Source organism: Bos javanicus, chromosome 10, assembly GCF_032452875.1.
Source record: "Bos javanicus breed banteng chromosome 10, ARS-OSU_banteng_1.0, whole genome shotgun sequence".
NCBI classification, from domain to species: domain Eukaryota; kingdom Metazoa; phylum Chordata; class Mammalia; order Artiodactyla; family Bovidae; genus Bos; species Bos javanicus.
Genome location: NC_083877.1, coordinates 43,332,964 through 43,358,225, shown reverse-complemented (window position 1 = coordinate 43,358,225; position 25,262 = coordinate 43,332,964). Strand labels below are relative to the sequence as shown.

The 25,262-nt window shown below is 43.1% G+C and overlaps 1 protein-coding gene and 1 long non-coding RNA gene across 4 annotated transcripts in view; one reads left to right on the top strand and one right to left on the bottom strand.

The window, feature by feature from the left end:
* Positions 1-1,709: 1,709 nt before the first annotated feature.
* On the bottom strand, positions 1,710-9,745 carry LOC133256150 (uncharacterized). The gene is made up of 2 exons (XR_009739110.1): positions 6,923-9,745; positions 1,710-2,249 (listed from the first exon to the last, which is right to left on the bottom strand). It is a non-coding gene; the product is annotated as an uncharacterized LOC133256150 (long non-coding RNA).
* Positions 9,745-25,262, top strand: part of PYGL (glycogen phosphorylase L) — a 57,183-nt gene continuing 41,665 nt past the window's right edge. For 2 of the 3 annotated variants that reach the window (XM_061430960.1, XM_061430961.1), the window contains exons 1-4: positions 12,467-12,792; positions 18,559-18,660; positions 21,616-21,694; positions 23,714-23,817. In XM_061430960.1, the coding sequence (XP_061286944.1) occupies positions 12,550-12,792; positions 18,559-18,660; positions 21,616-21,694; positions 23,714-23,817 (528 nt within the window). In that variant the 5' untranslated portion in view covers positions 12,467-12,549. Of the gene's footprint in view, positions 12,793-18,558; positions 18,661-21,615; positions 21,695-23,713; positions 23,818-25,262 lie in introns of all 3 variants that reach the window. The other variant, XM_061430959.1, reaches the window with a different exon arrangement.

The following is a 25,262-nucleotide window of genomic DNA, read 5'->3' as shown; positions in this document are numbered from 1 at the left end:
CCAGAGGTCCCTCTCCCTGGCCCTCACCACCTCTGATCTTCCAGACTCTGTTGGGTAAGTTCAAGTCTTGGAAACCCTATAAGAGATTGCTGGATCTCTGGTTGTATACAGTCTTGCCATCAGCACATAAGAAGCTCTCAAAAACATGTGTTGAATAAATGAGTTATGTGAAAAAATAATCTGGTAATTTAAAACCAGAAAGAAAATATTCTGAAATGTATTAACAAAGGATACTGCTATTACATGAGAGTTTTGCTATATTTTTATATGCTTTCCAAGTTTTCTAGAATAAACACATCCTTTTTTTGTAATTAAAAACCAAGTAGAAATAAATGTTAGTTTCCAGAAAATCTGATAGGTTAGATATAGAATCTACAGAGATGGGCCAAGATCCACTGCATAACTTTGACCCTGGGGATATTTTTGGCCATAGGATTCTGGGTGAGGCCCACATCACAAAGCATTTTTCTCTTGGGACCTAAACTTCGTGTTATTCCCTTCCATTCAGTCTTCATAGATAAATTCAGGAAACACAATGGTCAACACTTAAATCAAGATTTGTCAACTAATAAACTAAAAATAAAAAATCTGAAAATCCACTGATGTTTCTCAGCTTCCAGTAACAAATGCTACAAGCTATAGCACTGCAATTAACTTTTAGCCACCTCTACTGATGAAACAATTTTTGAAAATTACTTTCGAAGCATATCTTCCTAAGGTTAATATTAAAAATTAGCTTCCAGGAGGAGGACTCTTAAACAGTATTGTAAAGTAATTAGCCTCCAATTAAAGTAAATAAATTTTTTAAAAAACATATTCTAGGTAGCAGTGGAAAACTATCCTAAATGTTTTTCAATTTGACATGAGCAATACAACAGTGTACACTCTTACCACTTATCACAGCTTATGATAACTAATAAGGATTCAACATTAAGTACCCAATTTGTCAGTACCTGGCTGCTCTAAGTAACGCCAACTTTTTCTAGTAATATTAATAGCTTCATAGTCAAATTCACTTTCTTCATCACTTCAATCCCTTTACAGCAAGAGAACTGAACATGTATAACTAAACCACATTTTCCACATTGGGAAGAATAAAAGTCATTAAATCTATAGATCAGATTTAGCAATTATATTCCCAACAGAAACAGTGAGGAGGACATGTGTGCAGTAAAACATGTACCGATATCTTTATGGCAGCTTTGTTCATAATAATCAAAACTGGATACAACTCAAATGTCCACCAACAGTGAATAAATTTTAAAATGAGTAAATTTTAAAATGGATAAAATTGTGCTACTTTCATATAATGGAACACGATACAACAAAGAAAACCTACACAGTTTGGTAAGAACATAAATAAGACTTATAGACATAATGTTGAGTAAAAAAAAAAAAAAGGTAGGCAAAATAAATGTTTAATTAATTTCATTTATACAAAGTTTAAAACAGGCAAAAGTTATTTGCAATATTGGAAATCAGGGTAGCTTTTAGAAAAGGAGACAAGAAGGGGCACAAGATAGGCTTCAGAGCTGCTTCTCATATTCTGCATCTGTCTTAGCAGAATTTGTACAAGTTATTAAACTGTAAAAATTCACTGTGGTATATACTTAAGATTTATACACCTGTCTGTAAGTCTGTTAAACTGCTATAAAAATATAACCCAAATGGAGGGTTTTACAAAGAGCTTATGCATCAAAAAACAGACATAGTTATCATGGTTGTCTTATTAAATGTTCAGTAACTCTAAGAACCTGGCCAGCAGTATATATGTAATGTCTATTTCTCCAGATCTTATGAGCCTTTGAGTCAGAGGAATCTCATTAACTGCAATACAGATGTCACTGGTTCCTGCTCCCATTTTCAGGACCAAACCTCCACTCCCGCACACCAAGTCCTGTATTTCTGAGAGTCTCCAGAAGGTGTCTCCCTGCGCTGGCAGTCCTGAGGCCAATGCCTCTCCCCTCTGAACAAAGCACTTCCCCCAGACCCTCCTCTACTGGGTCCGGCAAGTTGGGCAAGCTGCTTTGCTCTGCTCAGTTGCTCAGTCCCGTCCAACTCTTTGCGACTCCATGGAGTGTAGCTTGCCAGGCTCCTCTGTCCATGGGATTTTCCAGGCAAGAACACTGGAGTGGGCTGTCATTTCCTACTCCAGGGCATCTTCTCAACCCAGGGATCGAACCCACATATCCTGCATCTCCTGCATTGGCAGGTGGATTCTTTACTGCTGAGCAACCTGGGAAGGCAAGCTGTGCAGGAGTGAAGCACAAGAAATTGACTCACCTGTTCAGGTGAGAAGGTAAAATAGTATTTCTTAAATCTGAGAATTTTTTTAAAAGCTGAGAAAATTATTTCCGTTTTTACCAACAGCCTTCTATGTACTCATGGGAATCGTGCTTCTAAACACTCAGACCAGGTTATCAAGAAACTAGTACAATCCCCATTAGACTTACTGCTCCTCTCTGACAACTAGGGCTTTTCTTGCTGGCTCAAGCTAATCAGCAGATTCTTTCTACCCTTAGGGTGAACTCTTGCCCAGGAAGCTTCTCAGCCTCCACCAGACTCCCGCAGCTTGCTGGACATGCCCTTGCCCCAGCAACAGGCAGGGCATGACTTCTTCCCCTGATGATTCCAACTCCCCTATGTGTATTGATTTTACTCAGGCCTGTCTCATCAGTTCGCTGATGTGCTCAGACAGGCCTGAAAACCTGCGATAGACCTCAGATAAACCAGTACAGAGATCCCTCTACTCTGATACCTGCAAACTCAGACGCTTGACTCACGTGGGAGCCCAAGGCAACAGTACACCCTACTCTGAGTGTGTTCTACATCTAGCATAAGAATGTTAAGGTCGTATGTTTGTTTAAAAAGAGTTCTCCAATGTTCTCTATGAGAATAAACTATTTCTTTTTGTGTGTGTGCTGTCAATTCAATCGTGTCCAACTCTTTGCAACCCCATGGACTGTAGCCCACCAGGCTCCTCTGTCCATGGGATTCTCCAGGCAAGAATCCTGGACTGGGTTGCCATGCCCTCCTCCAGGGGATCTTTCTGACCCAAGGATTGAACCTGCATCTCCTGCATTGCAGGCAGATTCTTTACCCACTGAGCCACCTGGGAAGTCGAAATTATTTCTTTAGATGTCAATATATATTTACATCTAAGACTTTGAAAAGGAGAAAGTGCCATCTACTTAATGCTCTGGATAGAGTGATGAAAATAACCAATTTTGATTCATCTTCTTCAGAGTACAAGTAATTTGGGTTTGATGTTTTTCCTTTATTTTATTCAAGTATAGTTGATTTACAATGTTGTGTTAATTTCTGCTGTACAGTATAGTAATTTGTTATAAAAATACATACATTCTCTTTCATTAGAATATAGGTAATTTGTTCAGAGTGTTTTGGTGCATAAATATCTGACACAAAGAGAAATAAAGCAATAATTTACATTGCAGTCACATCCTTTGCTGAACCACTTGATGTCCTGAGTTCAAATAGCAAATTCCTCCACCTGCTGGTATAAGCTCGTCTCTGCAGTTCTCACATTTAAATCTCAAAAATATAAAAGATGATGTGTCATGAAAATTATGGGTGGAGTGAAGTTTAACGTTTTCATCTTAAACTGGAAATGTACTGTGATTCAATGACTAATATACTATCATTCAAGGGGGTAGAGGAGGAAACAGCACTTTCGAGAAGAAAGAAAAACAGCTGTTGTCATGTAGCTTCAAGACAAATACAAGATGCTCTTTCCTCCCTATAAACTTAGCACTTAAAGTTAGGCTTATTTTTTCCTTTACCATACTCTGCCTTGTATTTTCATGAGAGTGTGGTGCCTTAACATAGTTTAAAAGTTCTTGGTAAGGCAGAGACCATGGCCTGTATTCTTTAGACCATTAACAGTGAACATAGTATACTGTGGATGTATACAGTAGGTGTTCATTAAATGTTTGATTTGTTGACTTTCCAAGTTGGTCCTTACTTCCGGTTCCTTCTTTCACCAAGAACATGACCAAAGGGGAGTCCTATAGTCACTGTTATAAAATAACCACGCCCACAATAAGTATATGGACTTCTGCTGCTGCTGCTAAGTCGCTTCAGTCGTGTCCGACTCTGTGCAACCCCATAGATGGCAGCCCACGAGGTTCCCCTGTCCCTGGGATTCTCCAGGCAAGAACACTGGAGTGGGTTGCCATTTCCTTCTCCAATGCATGAAAGTGAAAAGTGAAAGTGAAGTCGCTCAGTTGTGTCCGACTGTTTGCGACCCCATGGACTGCAGCGCACCAGGCTCCTCCATCCATGGGATTTTCCAGGCAAGAGTACTGGAGTGGGGTGCCATTGCCTTCTACTTAAGTATAAATGGGAGAGGGGAGGCAGATGAAGAGGAGTCAGCTCCCAGGTAACCAGGGAATGGGGAAACAATGTGTCTAGCTACTTTGTCATCTGTTTGGTTCACTGATTTTACCAACTGTCCAGCACAAGGCTAGACACATAGTAAATGCTTAAATATTTTTAAAATAAATCAATAAATTAAAATATTGAATTTGAAAAACAGAGATAGGGTATGCTATGCAAAATTGCATCAAATGAACTCAGTACATCTAAGACAACAAGAAATCCAAAAAAGAAAAGCCCAGAACTTGTGCATGGGATCAACTTTTAATACATCATCCAGACTCCTGGGCTCCATCCTTGAAAAAAATATGTGTTTTAAGCTGATAAACATCCAAGCATCCTATTGGTTAGAGTTTTAAAGGTGGCTAATTAATAGCTCAGAGAAGTTAAAGTGTTTGCATTTGAGAACTTGGTGTTTGTGATTCCTTCAGTTTACTCCTTAAGGAAACAAAAGTCTTTTAAAAAAAAAAAAACAGTAATATTTGTATAGCAGCTATACATTTTATAGTTAATCCCTGCAATAAATCTATTATGCATATATAAGTCAAAATGTGGACCCACTCAGGTCAGCATGATGAAGGCCCTGAGACAAGGTGGCAGAGAGGCTGTCTCTAGTGCATGTTGCGTGATTATCTACTGATTATCTACTGAAACCCTAGGCTTAGCACACTTCTTACTTCCCTTCCTCGGTCAGGATTGGTTCATACCTCTTTGCAAAATTTTCCCAGAACTCATCTTATCATTCATTCCTATAACAAGGTGAAAGCTTTTTCTGAAACATGAGTCTTGTTGCATTAGTAATAATACTAGATGGAAAAGCAAATACAAACAGTGAATAAACTCAGGTGTGTACGAAATGCAGCTTTATTTTTTACGTATAATTTAAATGTCTAATTTGAACTCTCATTCTCCAGGAAAGGGAAACTGTGACCTCACTTTAACTGGCCCATTCACTCCAAGCACCAGTGGCGGTGGGAGGTAGGAAGCCCAAGCCTTGACAAGTCTTCCCCTGGGTGTTTTCTGAGTCAGCCTTCTCATCCGGTCTTCACCCACAGGCTGCTCCATGCCTCCCTGTGGGTGGGGAGTCTTTGACCATGTCTAAGCCCTGACTACTGAAAGCCTTCAAGCAGCTGCTTCCTCCCCTGGATCTTCTAAAGAAGCAGAGAACATTGCAGGCCGCTCCCTGGCATTTCTGCTTCCCCAAGGAAGCAGGCTCCCTCCCAGCTCCTTGCTCCAAGACTGTGACATCTCTACTCCCCCACCCACCCACTGTGCTATCTTCTCCCTCCTGTGAGTCTTCTCAGACTCTTGGCTCTCATTCAATGTGTCTCGCACATGTTAACCTAAATGAAAGTGTTAGTCTCTCAGTCATGTCCGATTTTTTGAGACCCCATGGACTGTATCCCGCCAGGGTCCCCTGTCCATGGAATTCTCCAGGCAAGAATACTGGAGTGGGTAGCCATTCCCTTCTCCAGGGGATCTTCCTGACCTGGGAATGGAACCCAGGTCTCCTGCATTGCAGGCAGATTCCTTACCGTCTGAGCCAATCCAAGCAGTAACAAACCAGAGAGGTTACATCCTTCATCAGCAATAATCGCAAGCTAGCGTGGCTCCTCAAGGGAGGTGGGGAAAAGTAAAGCACCAGGAGAAAAGGGAAGTGCTGGCTAAGATTTCAAAATATAATCCCAACCCCAAAGTTGTTATCTTTTGCTTTTAACATTTCCTAACACTTCTCCACTCAGACCTTTTTTGAGTTTAGCTGCCTTGGGGAGTGAGAACAGAGAGCATTAACCTCACTTTGTAGAAGTTGAAATTGAGGCACTAAGCAATTCTCCAGCATATTCCATAACAGGCATACTAAAACCATTCACTGAATGAGGCACAGGGAGAAATGAGTTGTTAAATATTTCCTGCTTTTCAGAAACTCCCACCGGACCACGCCTAACAAACCAAACTACCGTATTAATGAGCAAATCAGATATAACAGGATCTGAAAGTGCCATGAACACTCACTTGCTTCCAAAACAAGCCAAGTATATTCAAGTAACAAGTGAATGGTCTCAGTTACAGCCAATTACAGAGATGCAATGCGCTCAGTGTGCTGTCCCCAGATCCAAAGGGCACTCAGTAGCATAATAAACCCAGGCTCTCAATCGTCTTGCTAAATATTTAAAACAGCAGAGCCTAGAAGTAATCTTGGTTGACAGATTCACACATTAAATATACCGAGTGAAATGTACTTAAATTCACTCACTGGGTACAAAGCTCAGCTCATCTTCTACGCTGAGCATCTCTGTTGTGCCAATGCCCCTTTGTGGGCCACTTGGACCTCTGGCATTTCCCTGGATTTCAGAACTGATTAGAAGTAGGTCAAAGGCCAGAGAACAGCACATAACAACCTAAAGGGACAGGATAACTAGGTCAGCTAAGGTGCAGTGAGAATTCAGGTTTACTCAACTGATCCTAAACCTGTTTCGGAAGAAGGAAAACACAACACAAATATGTGAAAACCTCTTCAGCCTCTTACCTGTTAAGTGATCTTGAGCAAACTACCTAACTTCTCTGAGCCACGGTTTCTTCATCTATAAAATGAAAAGAAAAATAAAACTTGCCCACAGAGCTGGTAAGAGGTTTCAATGAAGGAATGTGCATTAAGAGCCTAACCAGAGCTTTTGGAAAATGCTAGTTGTATATTTGATGAAAGTGGGATGCCAACACGGTAAGCCCTACTTTGGAATATAGTGGCTGCTAACCTATGTTTGTTATCTGATATCTTGCTGGTAGTCACAAGAATGGGCCTCCCAGACTTCCAACTGCAGAGAGCACAACTGATCAAGGGCTGCAGATGTCCTTGCTGGGCTTGTGCAGGTGCCACACCTCCCTGGGGAACTCGCCTGACAAGAGAGCATGGAGACTCCCGACAGTTGACTTTGGCTCCAGAATTGCCAGTCGCCTTGCTGGATCTTCCTGGAACTGAGGGCAGTTTGGGATGCTCCCTCTCATGGATCTCTCCCTCTCTCCTTCACTGGGAGTCGGATTCGCATCACAGCCTGACACTCTTTCTCAGGCTAACTTGGTTCCCTCCCCATTTTCTTCCCCAGGAGCATTTGCCCTAACAAAATCCTTGCATGTTGAATCCTGTCTTCATCTGCTTCTCTGAAGATTCAGACGCACTTGCCCATGTTCTTTTCTGACAGTGGGTATAACTTATACTTGTCTTATGAGGTGTGCATGGATTGTTGAGCTATTCACAAGGGCCATTTCATCAGAGTAGCCGTGGGGAAGCTGCAGCTAAGAAACAGGAATAACAGGGGTCAACGTTGCCAAGAGAAGTATGAACAAACACGAGGACCTTAAGTCTCATACTTTCTCAGGGAACTACAGTTTTGGGTGTTTCTAGTCAGGAGACACTGAAGGAAATGTTTTCAAAGATAGTAATTTTCTTGGTCAAGTAACTTCACCTCTCTGGGCCTTGGTGTTCTAGACCAGTACAAAATGAGCAGATGTTAGATTTCAAAGGGACCCAGGAGACCATAAGCTCTGTGTTTCCCAAACTTCAGTTATATTTGTATACTTTTTGGCCAACCCATGTGCCACCCAACTAATAATTTTTCTTTAAGTAAATTCACTTTAACTTAAAATTTAAAAAGCAAAGTTTCTGTGAGAGTTAAATGATAAAGTATCACTTACCATAAATGGAAGACAGTATTATTAAATGCCAGTTAGATGCTAAAACCTGAAGAAAGGAGCTGCTTTCTGTTAAAAGCGCAGATTAGCAAATGTTAAAGACACGCTAACACCAAATACTTTCTAGAAAGACTGGAAGAGAAGTGAAAAAGACTGACAATGTGACTCGCTGGTTTTGTTTGTTTGGCTGTGCCACAGGGCACGCAGGATCTTAATTCCCTGGACAGGAATCTAACCCACACCACCTGCAGTGGAAGCAAGGAGTCTCACCCACTAGACTGCCAGGGAAGTCCCAACAGCGTGATCCATCGTCACTCAAAACTGGATGTACGGTTCCTCCTAAATCACTAAGTCACTCCTTTCACATAGGCTTGGAGGTTCCCTCCCTCCACACTATAGTTTGGACATCCCACTGGTAACAGTTTTTCCAGTTTGAGAGATGAGCAACTCAGGGGTGCAGGTTTACTGACCAGCTACAGAAGTAACAGTGTGTTTATCAGTTTATCATTATTCTGAGTTTTCAACAAGAATTTAGTCCGTCTAAGTGGATGGGGGCCTAGGATCCACCCATTAGAAATTGTCTTAAACAAAACTAAGAAATAGAAAGTTTGCCTTTAGTGTCTTCCATCTCTTCTTTTGTACACCCTAATTCCTCATTCCCTGCCTAAGTAACCAGACAATTCTTTTCCCTTTTGCTGCTCAGACCTCCCTGGGAGGAAGATCTACTCAGACCTAGCTTTCCCTCATCTCACTGCTCTACTCTACTTTCCATCTCCTGTTGAGCTGTTTCACACCAACCTGTGAATGACCCAAAACTGGCTTAACACTGTGACCATCCTAGAGGTATTCAAAACTAATTTTATTTTTTTTACTTTTTATTTAATTTGGAGAATAGCCAATGAACAAGGTAGTGATAGTTTCAGGTGGACAGCAAGGGGGCTCAGTCACACATATACATGAATGGATACATTCTCCATTCTCCCCCAAACTTTCCTCCCATCCAGGCTGCCACATAACATTGCGCAGAGTTCCCTGTGCTATTCAGTAGGTCCTTGTTGGTTATCCATTTTAAATATAGCAGTCTGAACATGTCAATCCCATACTTCCTAACTACTAACTATCCCTTGTCCCTATTCTTCTCCCTACCCTGCAACCATAAATTCATTCTCTCAGTCTGTGAGTCTGTTCCTGTTTTGTAAAGAAGTTCATTTGTATCATTTCATTTTATATTCAGCCCTAAGGAATGTCATATGATACTTCTCTTTCTCTGACTGACTTCACTCAGTATGACAATCTCTTTATCCATCCATGTTCCTGCAAATGTCAGTATTTCATTCTTATTAATGGCTGAGTAATATTTCACTGTATATATACATATATATATTTGTATATATATATATATATATATACAACATCTTCTTTATCCATTCCTCTGTTGATGGACATTAAGGTTGCTTCCATGTCTTGGCTATTGTAAACGGTGCTGCAATGAACATTGGGATACGTGTATCCTTTTGGATCATTTCAAAACTGATTTAAAAAACTTATTTTTTTATAATCTAATTTGTCAAGAGATCTGCCTTTTCAGCCTCCCCTCAAACTTTACCACAGAGGCCTGGTTATTTTAAGATCAACTCTTTTTTTTTTTTTTTTTGCATTTATTTTATTTATTTTTAAAGTATGATTGACATACAATATTAGTTTCAAGTATACAACATGATTCAATATTTTTGTAGATTATACTCCATTTAAAGTGTGTGAAACTGAAAGCATTGGTTGCTCAATCGTGTCTGACTCTCTGTCACCCCACCGACTGGAGCCCTCCAGGCTCTCCTGTCCATGGGATTTCCCAGGCAAGAATATCAGAGTGAGGAGCCATTCCTTTCTCCAGAGGATCTTCCTGACCCAGGGATTGAACTTGGGTCTTCCACATTGCAGGTAGATTCTTTACCATCTGAGTCACCAGGGAAGCCCTATACTCCATTTAAAGTTATTACAAAATAATGGCTATATTCCCTCTGCTTTACAATATATCCTTGTTGCTTATTAATTTTATGCATAGCATTTATATATCGTAAGCTCTCCCTCCTTCCTTCTCTCCTCTTGTAACCACTAGTTTATTCTCTCTGTAAGATCAGCTATTTTGATGTTGCTCTCACTTTTAATTTAGGGCATTTCTGGCCTCATCCAGATGGCCAAACCATCATCCTTGTGTATTCTAAAATGCTTTCCTATTCCAGGTCATCAGTATTACAGGTATTGTATACTGTAACTCAGTCTTGGCTCTGCCCCCAAAGGCCTAGCATCTAAAGGGATCCAGGCCTAGGGACCTGGATATTTTGTCAGAGCTGTGAAATCTAAAGTTTTATTTTTATGGTGAGAGCTGCATTTAGCCTCCCACCCCCACCACCACATCAACTCAAAATAATCAGCTCTGGCCTACTATTAACAGTGAAGTCTATTAATAAATTGTACTAAGATTTGTGGGGCGGGGGGGGGGGGGGGCAGGGATAGAACTCAATTCTAGAATGGACTGTCTCTAAAATAAATTAATACCATATCTTATTGAAAAAGATTCTGACATCCTAAAATATCATTTGTTTGCCTTTGCCAAGGTTTATACACACACACACAAATAAATACCTCCAAAGGTGGAAGGTGAATGGTGCAAAGATCAGGCTGTACTGCCAAATAACACAGACTGCTTTGTTTCATGTACACAAGGCAACCAGCCCAGTGAGTTATCCCTTCCTATTACAGGACACACCTTCTCATTTCCCTCCCTCCACCCTGCCTTCATTTGAAACATAGTTCAAACAAGGGGCCAAAGTAAAAACGCCTGCCACCTAATCAGTCTGAAGGTCCAGCTGAGGACTTTCTTTGATTCTCACTAACCTGTCTCTGTAGATGAACAGTTGAGTGCTTCGACAAGGCAGTTCAGTTCAGTCGCTTAGTCGTGGGGTCTGACTCTTTGACACCCTGTGGACTGCAGCAAGCCAGGCCTCCCTGGCCATCATCAACTCCCACAGTTTACTCAAACTCATGCCCATTGAGTCAGTGATGCCGTCCAACCATCTCATCCTCTTGACAAGGCAAGCACGAGTCTAAGAGTCAGGAACTCTGAATTCCTGGGTCCTCAAAAACTAAATGACAGCAAAGGGGGTGCCCTAGGATTCTTTTTCTGACTCAAGATGGGAGAGACGCCAAGAACTAACAGGGATGTGTGACAACCGAGGTGAGAGTGCTGACTCTCCCGAAGCTTGTAGTAGAACCCATTCCAGATGAGAAATGATAGCAATAATAGTAACATAACAAATAAACCTCTGTAAAACAAAAGCCTGCCAGCAACATGCTGGTACCTGAAAACTGTGTTCTCTTCTTGGTGGGAGTTGAGCCAAAAGACACAACCAAGACAAAAATTGCAGAGAAGGAAGGATTTATTATTTGCAGCAATTAAGGAGAACACAGGATCCTTCCCAAACCAGTGCCTCTCTGAATAGCAAAATTGGGGAAATTTTAAGCTAAAGGCACAGGTATATTCATAAAGGGGCTTGGGCTGAGAAATCAGCAAACGCCTGGCAAAGCTCTAGCTTTAGTTACTTGAAGTCACAAGGGTCCACTCCATCCTTCCATCCTCCACTTGAGTGGGGGCCTTAGCTCCTGCAGAACGCAAAGATGAGCATCAGATTGTTATGTGTGTCGCTTGAGGAGGAGCTAGGACTCTCTTTATCACCGAACTATTTTTTCTTGACTGCTTTCCCTTTGTTCCTGCTTTCCCTTACTTCCTTTAAGATCGTTAACTGCTGTGACCTGTTCATGGACAAATATTATGGCCAAGCTTAGATCACAAAATGGCTTAGGCCAAAAATACCTTCTCTTAGGTCAAGAAAGCCCCCCCCCCCGCCCCCACCAAACACACAAACCCCTTCTCGATCTCTAGGGACCCACCCACTCCCACTCCATCTGCTTACAACGCTTTCACATCCAGACATCCTTCTTATACCCAACACTCCGGAGCGGGGAAGCAGGTCAGATTCCCTCCTCTCCCCACTCTCCCCCTTCCCCATTTCCACAGACCCTGAAGGGAGCGGCCATGAGTTACCACAGATCCCATTTCAACCGCCAAGAGGATTCACCCGAGGTCCCTCCAGCCGCCAGCGCCCACGGCGCCCTATCCGGGCACAGCGGGTGCGCAGACTCTCGCCCGCAGAGGTCCCCACCGGCCGGCACCGACCGTCGCTCCCGCCCCGCCGGCCCAGAGTCCCGAGGTAGGGAGAGGGGGAGCCGGGCCCTCCCTCCGCTACCCAGGCAGGCGGGCTGGGGCCCGGGGCGGCGCCGCCGCGCCCAGGGGCGGACCCCACACTTTCTTCGGACTCAAAAGCGGCGAGCGGCGTAGAGCTGCTCCGCCCCTGTCCCGCCGCCGGTCCGGAGCCGCACGTCCCGCTCGCCGCGCTGCCTGCCGCCGCCATGGCCAAGCCCCTGACCGACCAGGAGAAGCGGCGGCAGATCAGCATCCGCGGCATCGTGGGCGTGGAGAACGTGGCCGAGCTGAAGAAGGGCTTCAATCGGCACCTGCACTTCACTCTGGTCAAGGACCGCAACGTGGCCACCCCCCGCGACTACTTCTTCGCGCTGGCGCACACGGTGCGCGACCACCTAGTGGGGCGCTGGATCCGCACGCAGCAGTATTACTACGAGAAGTGCCCCAAGGTACTGCCCGCGCGCGGCGGGGCCGGCGGGCGCTCCCCGGTGCCCTCCGCGGCGTCCTGCCCTTCTGGGAGGGCGGCAACCGAGCGTCGGGGCTATGGCCCCGGTTGGATGGGTGGAGCCCTGGGGGTGACCTCTCCTAACCCCGATCCTCCCCCTACACACACACACCCCGCGAAGTCCGGGGGAGAGTGTGTGGGCGGCGGGTGTGCAGCCGGGGTCAGATCTGGCATTCCGCCAACACCCCAGTTAAGTCTCGGTTATCCGAGCGCCAGCCCCACCCTAACCACTGCGCTTCCCGTCCCCGGGGATCTCCTGGAGCAGAAGCTCAAGCCTCCCTCGCCTGTCCACTGGTTTCACAAACTTTTGGCGGAGCATCTACTCTCAGCATCTAATCTAGAGATAGCTGGCGGCTCCAGTCTGAATGCCAGGCCCCAAACAGTCGATCCAGAACAAAGGGGGATAAAAACCCTGCCTGGGGGGTGCGGGGGTGGGGGTGGGGGTGGGGAGTGGGGAACTGAAGGTTTAGGGAGCCGAGACCTGCCGAGGTCGGCAAATAGTGATTAGATTTAACGGGGCAGGTGGGGCAGGAGTCGGAGGAAGGCGCATCACAGCCCACAGAATCTTTTTAGAGGAGGAGATGAGATGGGGGTTGCGTGCAAGACCCGGGCTGGTCGAAAGCACAGCCCGAGTGTGACGAAGGGATGGGGGGAGTAGGAGGGGGCGGGGGTAGAGGTCCTGACACCCACGCTCAGAGCTTTGCATCCGCCACCACCACCCCCCCGCGCCCCAGTACCTGGAGTGGGGTGTGGAGCTCCTGGAATGACTTGGTTCCTGCTGGCTGGGGGCCGAGGGCCAGGCCACCCCCGGACTGCTGAGGAACCGCTGTTCACAAACCACTCCTACCCACCGCACGGGGGCTGGAGGAGGACTTGGCTGCGAGGATTGTGTTGTGCCCAGTAAGGGTGAGGGAGTGTATTGGAAAGGGTGAAAAATGGGTAAATCCTGGAGACAGTGGCCCAAACATTTATTACAAATTGTTTTAGCACAGAAAGCATGAAAAAGAATAGTCCATATTCCAAGTGCTCAAAGAGCCGCTCAACAAAAAATTCTTGAGTGAGAAATTGCAGCTCTAATGAAACTTTCAAATGGAAAGTAACTTCCTCAGCCCTGACGCCTAGGCCTCTACCGGAAGGTAGCAACTGGTAAAATATTTTCTTGCTGCTGCACTGCGGTCAGTGGTGTCAGACTCTTTTAGACCCGGCAGACTGCAGCCTTCCAGGCTCCTCTGTTTATGGGATTCTCCCTGCAAGAATACTAGAGTGGGTTGCCATTTCCTTCCTCACGAGATCTCCCTGACCCGGGGATTGAACCCCACGACTCCTGCGGTCTGGTGCACTGGCAGGCAGATTCTATACCGTTAGTGCCACCTTGGAAGCCCCAAAATATATCCTTAGAAAACACTTTATGTATGCGTATATTTAAATTCAATTCAGTCGCTCAGTCGTGTCTGACTCTTTGCAAAGGCATATGTTTACTGAATTGTCAATTTGCATAGAAAAGACTGCACCTTACATTAAAAATTGTTCTTTAGGTTTTTAAGCTGGAGTGTGAGATGATGAGCCGTGTTTTAGAACTCCCGCCTCCCCTGACACACACATACATTTCCAAAGCATTTAGTGCCGTAGAACACACGCTCGCCTTGTATGTTTCTTCTCCAGTGACTTAACTGGTACTTCATAGTTTTCTCCTCTTGAAAGTTTCTGCACTGGACAAGCATTTAAGCCAGGTATTCTGATAGTATTACAAGTGAACAAGATCCGTTCCACACTTGTTAATCAAAGGTCCCAGCCCTTAGCACAGAGTGGAGCCAATAGGTGTGTCCAAGCTTCTCTCCCACCTCCCTTTCTGCCTGGCAACTGCAGATGAATCCCACATCTGGATCACGTCTGGATCTCTAGTCTCAATTCCTTTTCAGACTCCATTCCTACATTTATAAGTGCTTGGTGACCATAACTAGATCTCCCCTTATTCCCTCAAACACAGCGTGTTAAAAACTCAGAATCATCATCCCTCCAAATCCCGCCCACTCTTGTGTTTCTAATGTTAATGGCATTGTCATCCTGACGGGTCATCCAGACACAAAACTCTACTTTCACCTTTGACTTCCTCGTGTATTCCCCATTCAGCAATTCACCAGATTCTGTTGATTTCTGCAGTTTGCCTTGAAATCACCCACTCTCCTCCATTCTCTCTTCTCTGCCTAATTGAGGCCCTGATCTCTGCTCTCCCAAGAAGTAGATTTCCAAGTGATTGCTTCCCAGAAGTGGTTAAACTTGGCAGCATGCAGCTGAATAAATGGCTAGCAGACGTATTTTGTTTGGTCTGTTAGACATCTTTAAGCAATCTTATTTTCCATGCCTTTGGGCAGGACATGTCCAACCAGCTCTGCCCACTACTCCTCATTGTTTTTCGGGACAGCCTTTATGCATTTATCTTCTCAGCCTGGCTCCTGAAGGCATTTGACTTTACAATCCCATCTCGTTCTATGCATTATAATCTGATTAAACCTCCTAAAGTGACACCCCTTGCCCTCTGCTCAGATCTATAGCACTGGCTCTGGTCACCTGGCACAGTCCTCTTAATCTAGCACTGAAGGCCCATCACAGCCCAGGGGAGGTTATTTCCCATAACCCTCTGGGACTTACCATGTTCTCCCACCAACCCGATTTGCCATCCCCATCCATGCCCTGATCTCCCCACTTCCAGGTCTCTGCCAACACTGCACCTCTCCCTCGGAATGGCATTCCCACCAGGTGTCTCTGCCCAGTTATCACCTGCCCTGCAAGGCTCAATTGTGTTGTTGTCTTTTCTCTACACCTTCCCAGAACTACCAGGGCTTCTAATTAATGCTAGGAAATTTTTAAATTATTTTTAAAATATTACATACTGTTTTGTCCTCTTATTTTATCTTTATAAGCCTTTTGAAAATTTCTATTTTTTGTAAAATATACATAAGATATTAATAATAGTAGTGCATGTATATAATCTATACCATATATAGGCAATGCTCAAATATTTTACTACCAGAAGCATGTTTTAAGTGTTTAGAGATCACTAACTAAGAGGATGAGGGAGATCAATTTTTTTAAGGTCTTCTGTATCCCCAAAATAAGGTGCAATCCCACCCCCAAAAATTTATTTATAGGAAAATAGGAAATCACCTTTAATTCATGTCTTTGGAAAACCTGTCATGCAACAAGTTTCTCCAATTTATTTTATTTAAAATACTTTATTTTAAGCAGCAACTTTTTTTTTTTTTTTTAGGAAGAGCTTGAAATATCTGAAAAACTCTTAAATTGATGCTAATTTAGAATTCTTAAGAGGGAGAGAAAGAAAATTAACACAGATGTAGTCATTATTCCTGGGGCTGCTGCTGCTAAGTCGCATCAGTCGTGTCTGACTCTGTGCGACCCCATAGAAGGCAGCCCACCAGGCTCCTCTGTCCCTAGGATTCTCCAGGCAAGAACACTGGAGTGGGTTGCCATTTCCTTCTCCAATGCAGGAAAGTGAAAAGTGAAAGTGAAGTCACTCAGTCGTGCCCGACTCTTAGCGACCGCATGGACTGCAGCCTACCAGGCTCCTCCACCCATGGGATTCTCCAGGCAAGAGTACTGGAGTGGGGTGCCATTGCCTTCTCCGATTCCTGGGGCTATGACCTCACAATTGCAAGTGCTTGATATGTATATATACTGTGTTTATAAGCAAGCTTTTTCTAGATCACCAAAAAGTAAAAACGCCATACATAGTGGTTTTATTATAAAGATCATGAAAATGCACACAGAGAAGAATGAAAATAATTGCCCTGATTACATAAATGGGTGTCTGTGGCTTGAGAAACTCTTCCTTTTTCTAAGTGGTACCAGGACACCAGTCATGGGGGTGAGTGGCAACTTGCACCTCTTTGGCCTGCATCTGTCTGCTTTTCCTAACTCACAAAGGTATCTAATAAATGAATAAGAGCCCTAATGATAGCATTATAGATATTCAAGCAACTTGGATAAAAGTAATAATGATGTGCTCTGGAAAATAGTATTAAATGACATATTGACTCTCCATGGGCGACTTCGAATTCAATTGCTTCATAAAATGAAAACAGGAAAACTGAGATTTCTAAATTGACATTTTCTTATAACATTTTAAGTATATATGTGTAACTAATGAGTTTAATATTATAATAAGCATTCCTTATATTGAAATGTATTCATATTTTTTTAGTATTTTCTGCTGACCAAATCCTTTTTAAGAGGGTGATAAAGTTAATGATCCTTTTTTAAATTAGTAAACTGTACTTATATTTTGGAGAAGGCAATGGCACCCCACTCCAGTACTCTTGCCTGGAAAATCCCATGGATGGAGGAGCCTGGTAGGCTGCAGTCCACGGGGTCGCTAAGAGTCGGACACGACTGAGTGACTTCACTTTCACTTTTCACTTTCATGCATTGGAGAAGGAAATGGCAACCCACTCCAGTGTTCTTGCCTGGAGAATCCCATGGACGGAGAAGCCTGGTGGGCTGCAGTCCATGGGGTCACACAGAGTCAGACACAACTGAAGCGACTTAGCAGCAGCAGCAGCACTTATATTTTAAAGGGTTTTAGTAATGTCTGAGCTTTGCACCTTTCACTTTCAACTCCGATCGTATTTACCTGGCTTTTACCATGTCAAAGGCAAATAGTTTCTAAGCTGATAGAGAAGTGTCCCATTTCACCAAGAATAAACACCAATAAACTTGTTATTCAGAAGAAACTATTGTCAATTCATAGACTTTCTAGGGTAATTTTAATCCTAAAATATTTAATTATAATATTACTTGCACTAACAGTTAAGGACTACTTTGTAGCCAGTGGGTGTGTCTGAAAGGAGTTAATCTTCGTGTTTCTTGGATGACTTGAGGTACTCACAGCCAAACCCACCTGACCATCATCCTAGAAACATTTTACAGATGAATGATGAGCTATGTCATTCTGACCGCTGTTTACCCAAAACATACACTTTTTCATGAGGCTTGTGAATCAGAAGAAAAAACTCACAAAACATTGAATCTGCTTGGTTGGATGAGTTTGCTTTTTTTTTTCACCCCCCTCCCTGGGAGTAAAAAGATATTTCAATTCAGTTCAGTCGCTCAGTTGTGTCTGACTCTTTGCGACCCCATGAATCGCAGCACGCCAGGCCTCCCTGTCTATCACCAATTTGAGTGAGTTCACTCCGACTCACGTCCATCGAGTCGGTGATGCCATCCAGCCATCTCATCCACTGTCATCCCCTTCTCCTCCTGCCCCCAACCCCTCCCAGCATCAGAGTCTTTTCCAATGAGTCAGCTCTTCACATGAGGTGGCCAAAGTACTGGAGTTTCAGTTTTAGCATCATTCCTTCCAAAGAACACCCAGGGCTGATCTCCTTTAGAATGGACTGGTTGGATCTCCTTGCAGTCCAATGGTCTCTCAAGAGTCTTCTCCAACACCACAGTTCAGAAGCATCGATTCTTCGGCGCTCAGCTTAGGTGTTACCAAAACCAGGATATAAGATGGGTTTTCCATTTTATCAGTAGTGCTTTTCTTTAGCCTTTCATGCATCTATAGGCGTCTCGTTTGAACCTGAGTTAAAGTAGTCCTGCCTATTTGTTTTTCATTGCTTACCTTGTGTTTTTATGTTGACAAGTAAGGTTGGCCTCTTAGCTGTTCACATGACATCATTTTTCTTTGTTTCAGAGGGTTTATTACCTCTCTTTGGAATTTTACATGGGCCGAACATTACAGAACACCATGATCAACCTTGGCCTGCAGAATGCCTGTGATGAGGCCATCTACCAGGTACGTTATCTCTGTATTTCTCTCATTCTCTCCCTTTAAATTTCAAGTGCAACTCAGGAACCTTGGGGAGAGAGCATCCCCCCTAAGAAAAAGAAAGAAAAAAGATGAAAAATTGTTTCTGTAGACATGGCTGTTTCAAACTATTAGAAATGTACACTATAGTACTACTGATCTATGGTTTAAGAGGAACACAGTTAGGGAACACAGTTAAAGAACTTGGTTTGCCCCATGAGAATTTTGTTCTGCAATCAGTTTTTGACAGCATTCCACAACAAATTGCATTTTAGAAATTTGCATCTGAACAGCCTTTAAAAAGTACTTGAGTCCCTGTTGTCAGAATCACAAGCTTTTCTTTGGACTCCTATCTACTTTTTAAAAATGATCAAAATTTGACTGTTACTTGTATATCAAGACATTATCTGAAATTAATAAGCTTTTAAAATTCTGTTGTCATACTTTCTCCATTGCTTCATGAGATGTAAAAATACACTTCCTCTTTAAACAAGAAGCTTGAGGTCTTGAACCTGATGTGCTAATTTGTTTGCATGAACATATTTAACTGGTCCTCTCCTGACCTTCAAGTATATTCATACCAAAAATAGTCATTAACCTTTCTGATGTGGTTGATGGGAGGAATGTGTATTTGCAAAGATGCACTCTAGATGAGAGACTGTTTAAATTGCTTTTGTCCTGGCATGGGGTTGTTGTTCCCTGTGTGGACAGTTGCTTGTCACTAGGGCTGGTTTCCTTCATGTGGGTTTAGCAGAGCATTCTGTGTCAAAGAAAAATTGCAGCTCCTCTCTGCTTCCGTTTTCTTTGCTTCCCTTGATATCAGCTGAAAAAATATACTTCCTTTGGACCAGAATCGAACCAGGTGGGATGAAGTGACTCCTTGCTCAAGGAGTATAGCCTACTCTAGACTCGAATGTTTAAGAGTGTTACAAATCCTAAGCACTAGTATTAGCAGTTGGCGTCACAGGGACCCCAGTACTCTAGTGAACCGGGAGCAAATTTGAAAGCCCTTTTAACAATGAACAGAGGCAGATCCATTTTTGAACTCTTTAAAAGATACAGTTATCAAGACTTGTACCAGAAAGCAACTTTTGATATAAAGATAGGAATTCAAATTGGTAACCAGCCCCATGGCAACTGGGACATCCACTTTAAGCATGCATTTTTAAATGTGTATGTTTCCATGTAAAACAATATCTAATTTCATGGATTGTATCACTTTCAGATAAGAATGCAATCATTTCACAAAGGACCATCATTAGCCAGGCATGGGCTAGATTATTATCTAGTCAGCAGAGGACAAATATTTTAATTTATCTGACCATCAGTTTCCTCATGGTAAGATGAGCAGTCCAAAATGATCTCTAGGACTACACAATTTTGATATGAGTCCATACTGCTGCTAGTGGCCTCTGGCTTGTGTTGGTTCTAACACTTGAGGACAGAGAGCTGACTGTCAACCAGTTCCATCCATCCCGAAGTTTATAGATGCTCCTCTGCCTCTCACAGTCTCTCTCGTTCTTTCTTTTTTTAATTGCATATAGTTAATTTACAATATTGTGTTAGTTTCAAGTGTACAGCATAGTGACAGATATTCAGTTCAGTTGCTCAGTCATGTCCAACTCTTTGCGACCCCATGGACTGCAGCACACCTGGCTTACCTGGCCATCACCAACACCCGGAGCTTGCTCAAACTCACGTCCATTGAGTCAATGATGCCATCTAATCATCTCATCCTCTGTCTCCCCCTTTTTATATTCTTTTCCATTATAGGCTATTACAAGATATTGAGTAGAGTTCCCTGTGCTATACAGCAGGTCCTTGATGTTTACCTATTTTATATATAGTAGAGTGTGCATATGTTAATCCCAAACTCCTAATTTATCTCCCCTGCGACTGTTCCCTTACAGTCTGTTATCTACCCCCAGAGAGAAGTAGAGGATTTTAGGCCCATCCCAGCTGGACCACAGGACTGAGGTTTCCCTGACTGCTGTCTGGCCCCAGATCTTACAGGCAGTGACTCACTAACTGGTTTTGGGTTAACAACCTTTGACCTCAGTGAGTAAATACGTTGTGGTCATGAAAAGATGAACTTTAGTCCATCCCAGAGAATCTGACCTCATATCTTTCTGTAATTTTCAAATTTAGTCCAGTTAGTGTGGACTTGGTACTAGACTATCTCTGAGCTTTTACCCTGACAACAAAAAAATAACTTTAAGAAACAGTAATAGCCAATATTTATTGAGGAGTATCTACCCAGGAATCATTCTGAGTGCTTTGTTTGTATAATCTCATTTAATTCACAGTCCTAAATGAAATAGATGCTATTGTCATTGTTTTATTTTAGTTGCTAAGTCGTGTCCAACTCTTTGAGACCCCGGGGACTGCAGCCCGCCAGGCTCCGTCCATGGAATTTCCCAGGCCAAAATACTAGAGTGGGTTGCTATTTCCTTCTCCAATAGATACTATTATCCTCATTTTAACTTTTTTTTTAGTTTTATTATTTTTCTTTTGGTTGTATGGAACAGTTTGTAGGATCTTGGTTCCCCCACCAAAGATGGAACCGGGGCCCCCGGCAATAGAAGCATGGAGTCTTAACCACTGGACTGCTCCCATGTCCTCGTTTTTAAGCAGGAGATAAAAGTCATAGTGAGATTTAGTACCTTGCCCATGGTCATGTAACTAATAAATAACAGAGTCGTAATGGATATTTAGAGCCCATACTCTTCTGCAGCCTGCTGCTGTGCCCTCACAGACAGTCTGCATCTTCAGTCACCAGCATCTGCAGGGGTTATCTGATGTCAGTTCTAGCATGGAGGGACCTGGAAGGATTGAGTTCACAGATGAACCTGGATGCCCAACCCAGAGCTTTAGGACATGACTGCTCTCTCTGAAGTGGCTTGTTTGTATCCACGTTCAGTGTTGTTTTCCTTTCATCCCCAGCTTGGATTGGATATGGAGGAGTTAGAAGAAATTGAAGAAGATGCTGGGCTTGGCAATGGTGGTCTTGGGAGGCTTGCTGGTAAGCGACATCGTGAATGTGCTGTGTTGTCTGGCTATTGACACCTTCTCAGATGCCAAACACGACTATTCCTATAGAACCAGCAGACTGTATAGGAGAAGTGCAAGGTGTGACCTAGTAGTAGATGTATTTGTTTTTGGCTCTGCACTGTGGTTCGACCAGTTCTAGACAGACAGTCAGAGAAGGCGATGGCACCCCACTCCAGTACTCTTGCCTGGAAAATCCCATGGACGGAGGAGCCTGGTGGGCTGCAATCCGTGAGGTCGCTAAGAGACACGACTGAGCAACTTCACTTTCATTTTTCACTTTCATGCATTGGAGAAGGAAATGGCAACCCACTCCAGTGTTCTTGCCTGGAGAATCCCAGGGATGGGGGAGCCTGGTGGGCTGCTATCTATGGGGTCGCACAAAGTCAGACACGACTGAAGCGACTTAGCAAGCAAGCAAGACAGACAGACAGACAGTAGAGAAAGGAACTTGAACAAAATAGACATTGCTTAAAAAGTTTAGAGACATTGCTTCAAACCCCAAAGCTAACCAGATGCTTCCTGTGCCCTGAAGGGTTTCCACAGTGGGCCCTTCACTTCACTGTTCCCAACTGCTCAATTCACATACTTGTGTGGTAGGACTGAAATTGTTTAGCCATTGTGTTATCCTTTTGTGCATTGGACATTTTGCTTTTTGATTGACTAGTAGGCAGTGATACACTTGTTATAGTATTGGTTCGATTTAATTAATGAATATCCTTTTTTGTATGGATTCAGTTTGAGTTTTTAATCCAGAAATTATTTTTCAACAAATATAGAGGAAAATATTAAAAATATAATACCAATACCATTAAATTAAAAATATGCATCCTGGACTTCCCTGGTGGTCCAGTGGTTAGGAATTTGCCTGCCAATGCAAGGGACACAGGTTTGATTCCTGGTCCGGGAAGATCCTATGCAGCATGAGGCAGCCAAGCCTGTGCACAACTACTGAGCCTGCACTCTAGGACCCTTGTGCCACAAGAGAAGCCACTGCAATGAGAAGCCTTGTGCACTACAGCTAGAGAGTAGCCCCTGCTTACCACAGCTAGAGAAAGCCTGAGTGCAGCAACACAGAACCAAAACGAAAATAAATTTTAAAAAAATTCAGCCAACAAGGCCGTGTATTATCACAAAACAACTCTAGAGGTTGGCCATTCCAAGGTTTATTTATTCAGCAGCACAGTTCAGTCAGGACTCTGCATCTCTGTGGTTCTTTTGACTTTTTATGGAAAAAAGACAGCAGCAGTAAGGAGAATCTTTAACTGTACCCAGCAGACCTCCTAGCAGCTCTCATTGGATAGAATGATTCATCGTATGCTCAGGCCAAAACCAAAACTGGTGAAGGACATAGAATTACCATGATTAGCCTAGAAGTTTAGTCAAGCAATATTCACTTCCAGGTCCAGCCTCCCTGAAGCATAACCTGGTATGTGAACAACACTGGAATTCCGTCAGCCAGAAAGAGAGTCTGCCACAGATGTCCCAGTCGGTCAGACAGGTCACATGTAAAAATTATACATGTCTTTTCAAGCAAGGGGGCATGGAGACAGGTTCCCTAGAAAGGGCAGTGCTAGGGACAGGCACAATAAAAGACATGGCTAACACAGACCAGTTTCCTTCAGTTCAGTTCAATTCAGTCGCTCAGTCGTGTCCGACTCTTTGCTTAGCTTAGCTTTCCTTAGCTATTCTCAAATGGAATGCCAACATGAACGCAGTAGTAGTTTCTAGATAGTGAGATAATAAATGATGTTTGTTTTCTTCTTTATGCATTTTTGTATTTTCTAACTTTTCTATGGTATTTATTTTATTATAATTGGGGAAAATGTGACTTTAAAAAATTAATACTTACTGTGCAGCAGTCTCTGTGCTTTAAAATATAAATATGGTTTCTCATAGAAAAATGTTTTGTGGCTGCCTTGTTTTTTAGAGAAAGACAAATTTTTACTTACCTTGATAATTCTGTCTTTTGCTTGTGCTCGGTTTAATTTAGCCTGCTTCCTGGATTCCATGGCAACTCTGGGGCTTGCAGCCTATGGCTATGGCATCCGATATGAATATGGAATCTTCAATCAGAAGATTCGAGATGGATGGCAGGTATGTGACTCACATTTTTAATTTTGTCAGTAAAATTTTGCCTTGATGTTCTGGATGATTTATAATTTACAGAATTTAACAGAGGGCGTTACTAATGTCTGTAGCATTTGATTGACATCTGTGAATTCTGTCAGTCTTCCCACTTTGCGATATAAGCTCCATAAGAGCCGAGAGCCTGCCAGTGTCACCAGTATCATTCACCACCAGATCTATAGCATCTTTTACAGTGCCAGACTCATAAGGAGGCTAGAGAGTCATGAAGATACTTGTCACCGAGTACCTGAATGCAGACAACCTGTAATGGGCAGTGTCCTATCTCTGCAGCATGCAAAATGGAGGAGCGTGTCTTTTGACTCATGATCTTTGCCAGTAGCCCTTGCAGGTAGGAAGCATGTCACCATTTTTGTAGGTGAGGAAACTGAGGCTCTTAAGAGGCGAAGTCACCTCAGATCACACTTTTGGTAAATCTGCATCCCCAGATTTCCCAGTCACAATCAGTTTTCTTATCCACATTCAGAGTCTTGCCCTCCTTAGTATGCCTTTGTTGTTCAGTCGCTCGGTTGTGTCCAACTTTTTGTGACACCGTGGACTGCAGCATACCAGGCTTTCCTGGCTTTCACTATCTCCTGGAGGTTGCTCAAACTCACATTTTAATATGTCTATCTTATAAGATATATAAACTCAGTTTTCTGCTTTTTTTAATATAAGATAACAGTAGGCAGCCTTGTTAACTATTATATCAAATAAATCTGGCACATATTTAATATGTGTAATTATAGTGCCCCATAGAAAATTGCACAAATAGTAATTAATCTATATAAATGACTCTCATTTTATTTTCATATAACCAAACCAGATTCTTAAGTATTTGTTTCTGTTTATCTTTAGTAATACTTTGAGCTACAGTCATATAGCTGTCCGTGCACGGACAGTTTTCCTTGATGTTAAATGTGATTTAGGCTTTCTCTTTCTCCCTATCCTTGTCTCATACCCATACCCCAAAGATACTGGATTTTCAAAAAAGCCTGACCTCTCTAAGCCCTTGTCAGAGTTCTAAGAGTCAGTCCAAAGGCAGCGCACTCAGGCATTGGGTTGGGGGACCTAGGCTGCAGCTAATCCCCAGAGAGGGGAAGGATGAGAAGCTGAGTGTCGTCACCATCTGCTTTCTCCTCCCTCAGTATTTGGACACTTTCTGGGCCAAGGAAAGTAGGTACTAAAAGATTTGATTTGATGAGAGGTTGCATCGAGGAAAGTCCCAGAAGGAGAATATTGGGAACCTATTGAAAGACAAACTTCCAAATTTTGTTAAGGACCAGTGTATCTTCAGGGGCTTCCCTGGTGGCTCAGTTGGTAAAGAATCTGCTTGCAATTCAAGAGACTGCCTGCAATGCAGAAGACCTGAGTTCAATCCCTGGAGAAGAAAATGGCAAACCACTCCAATATTC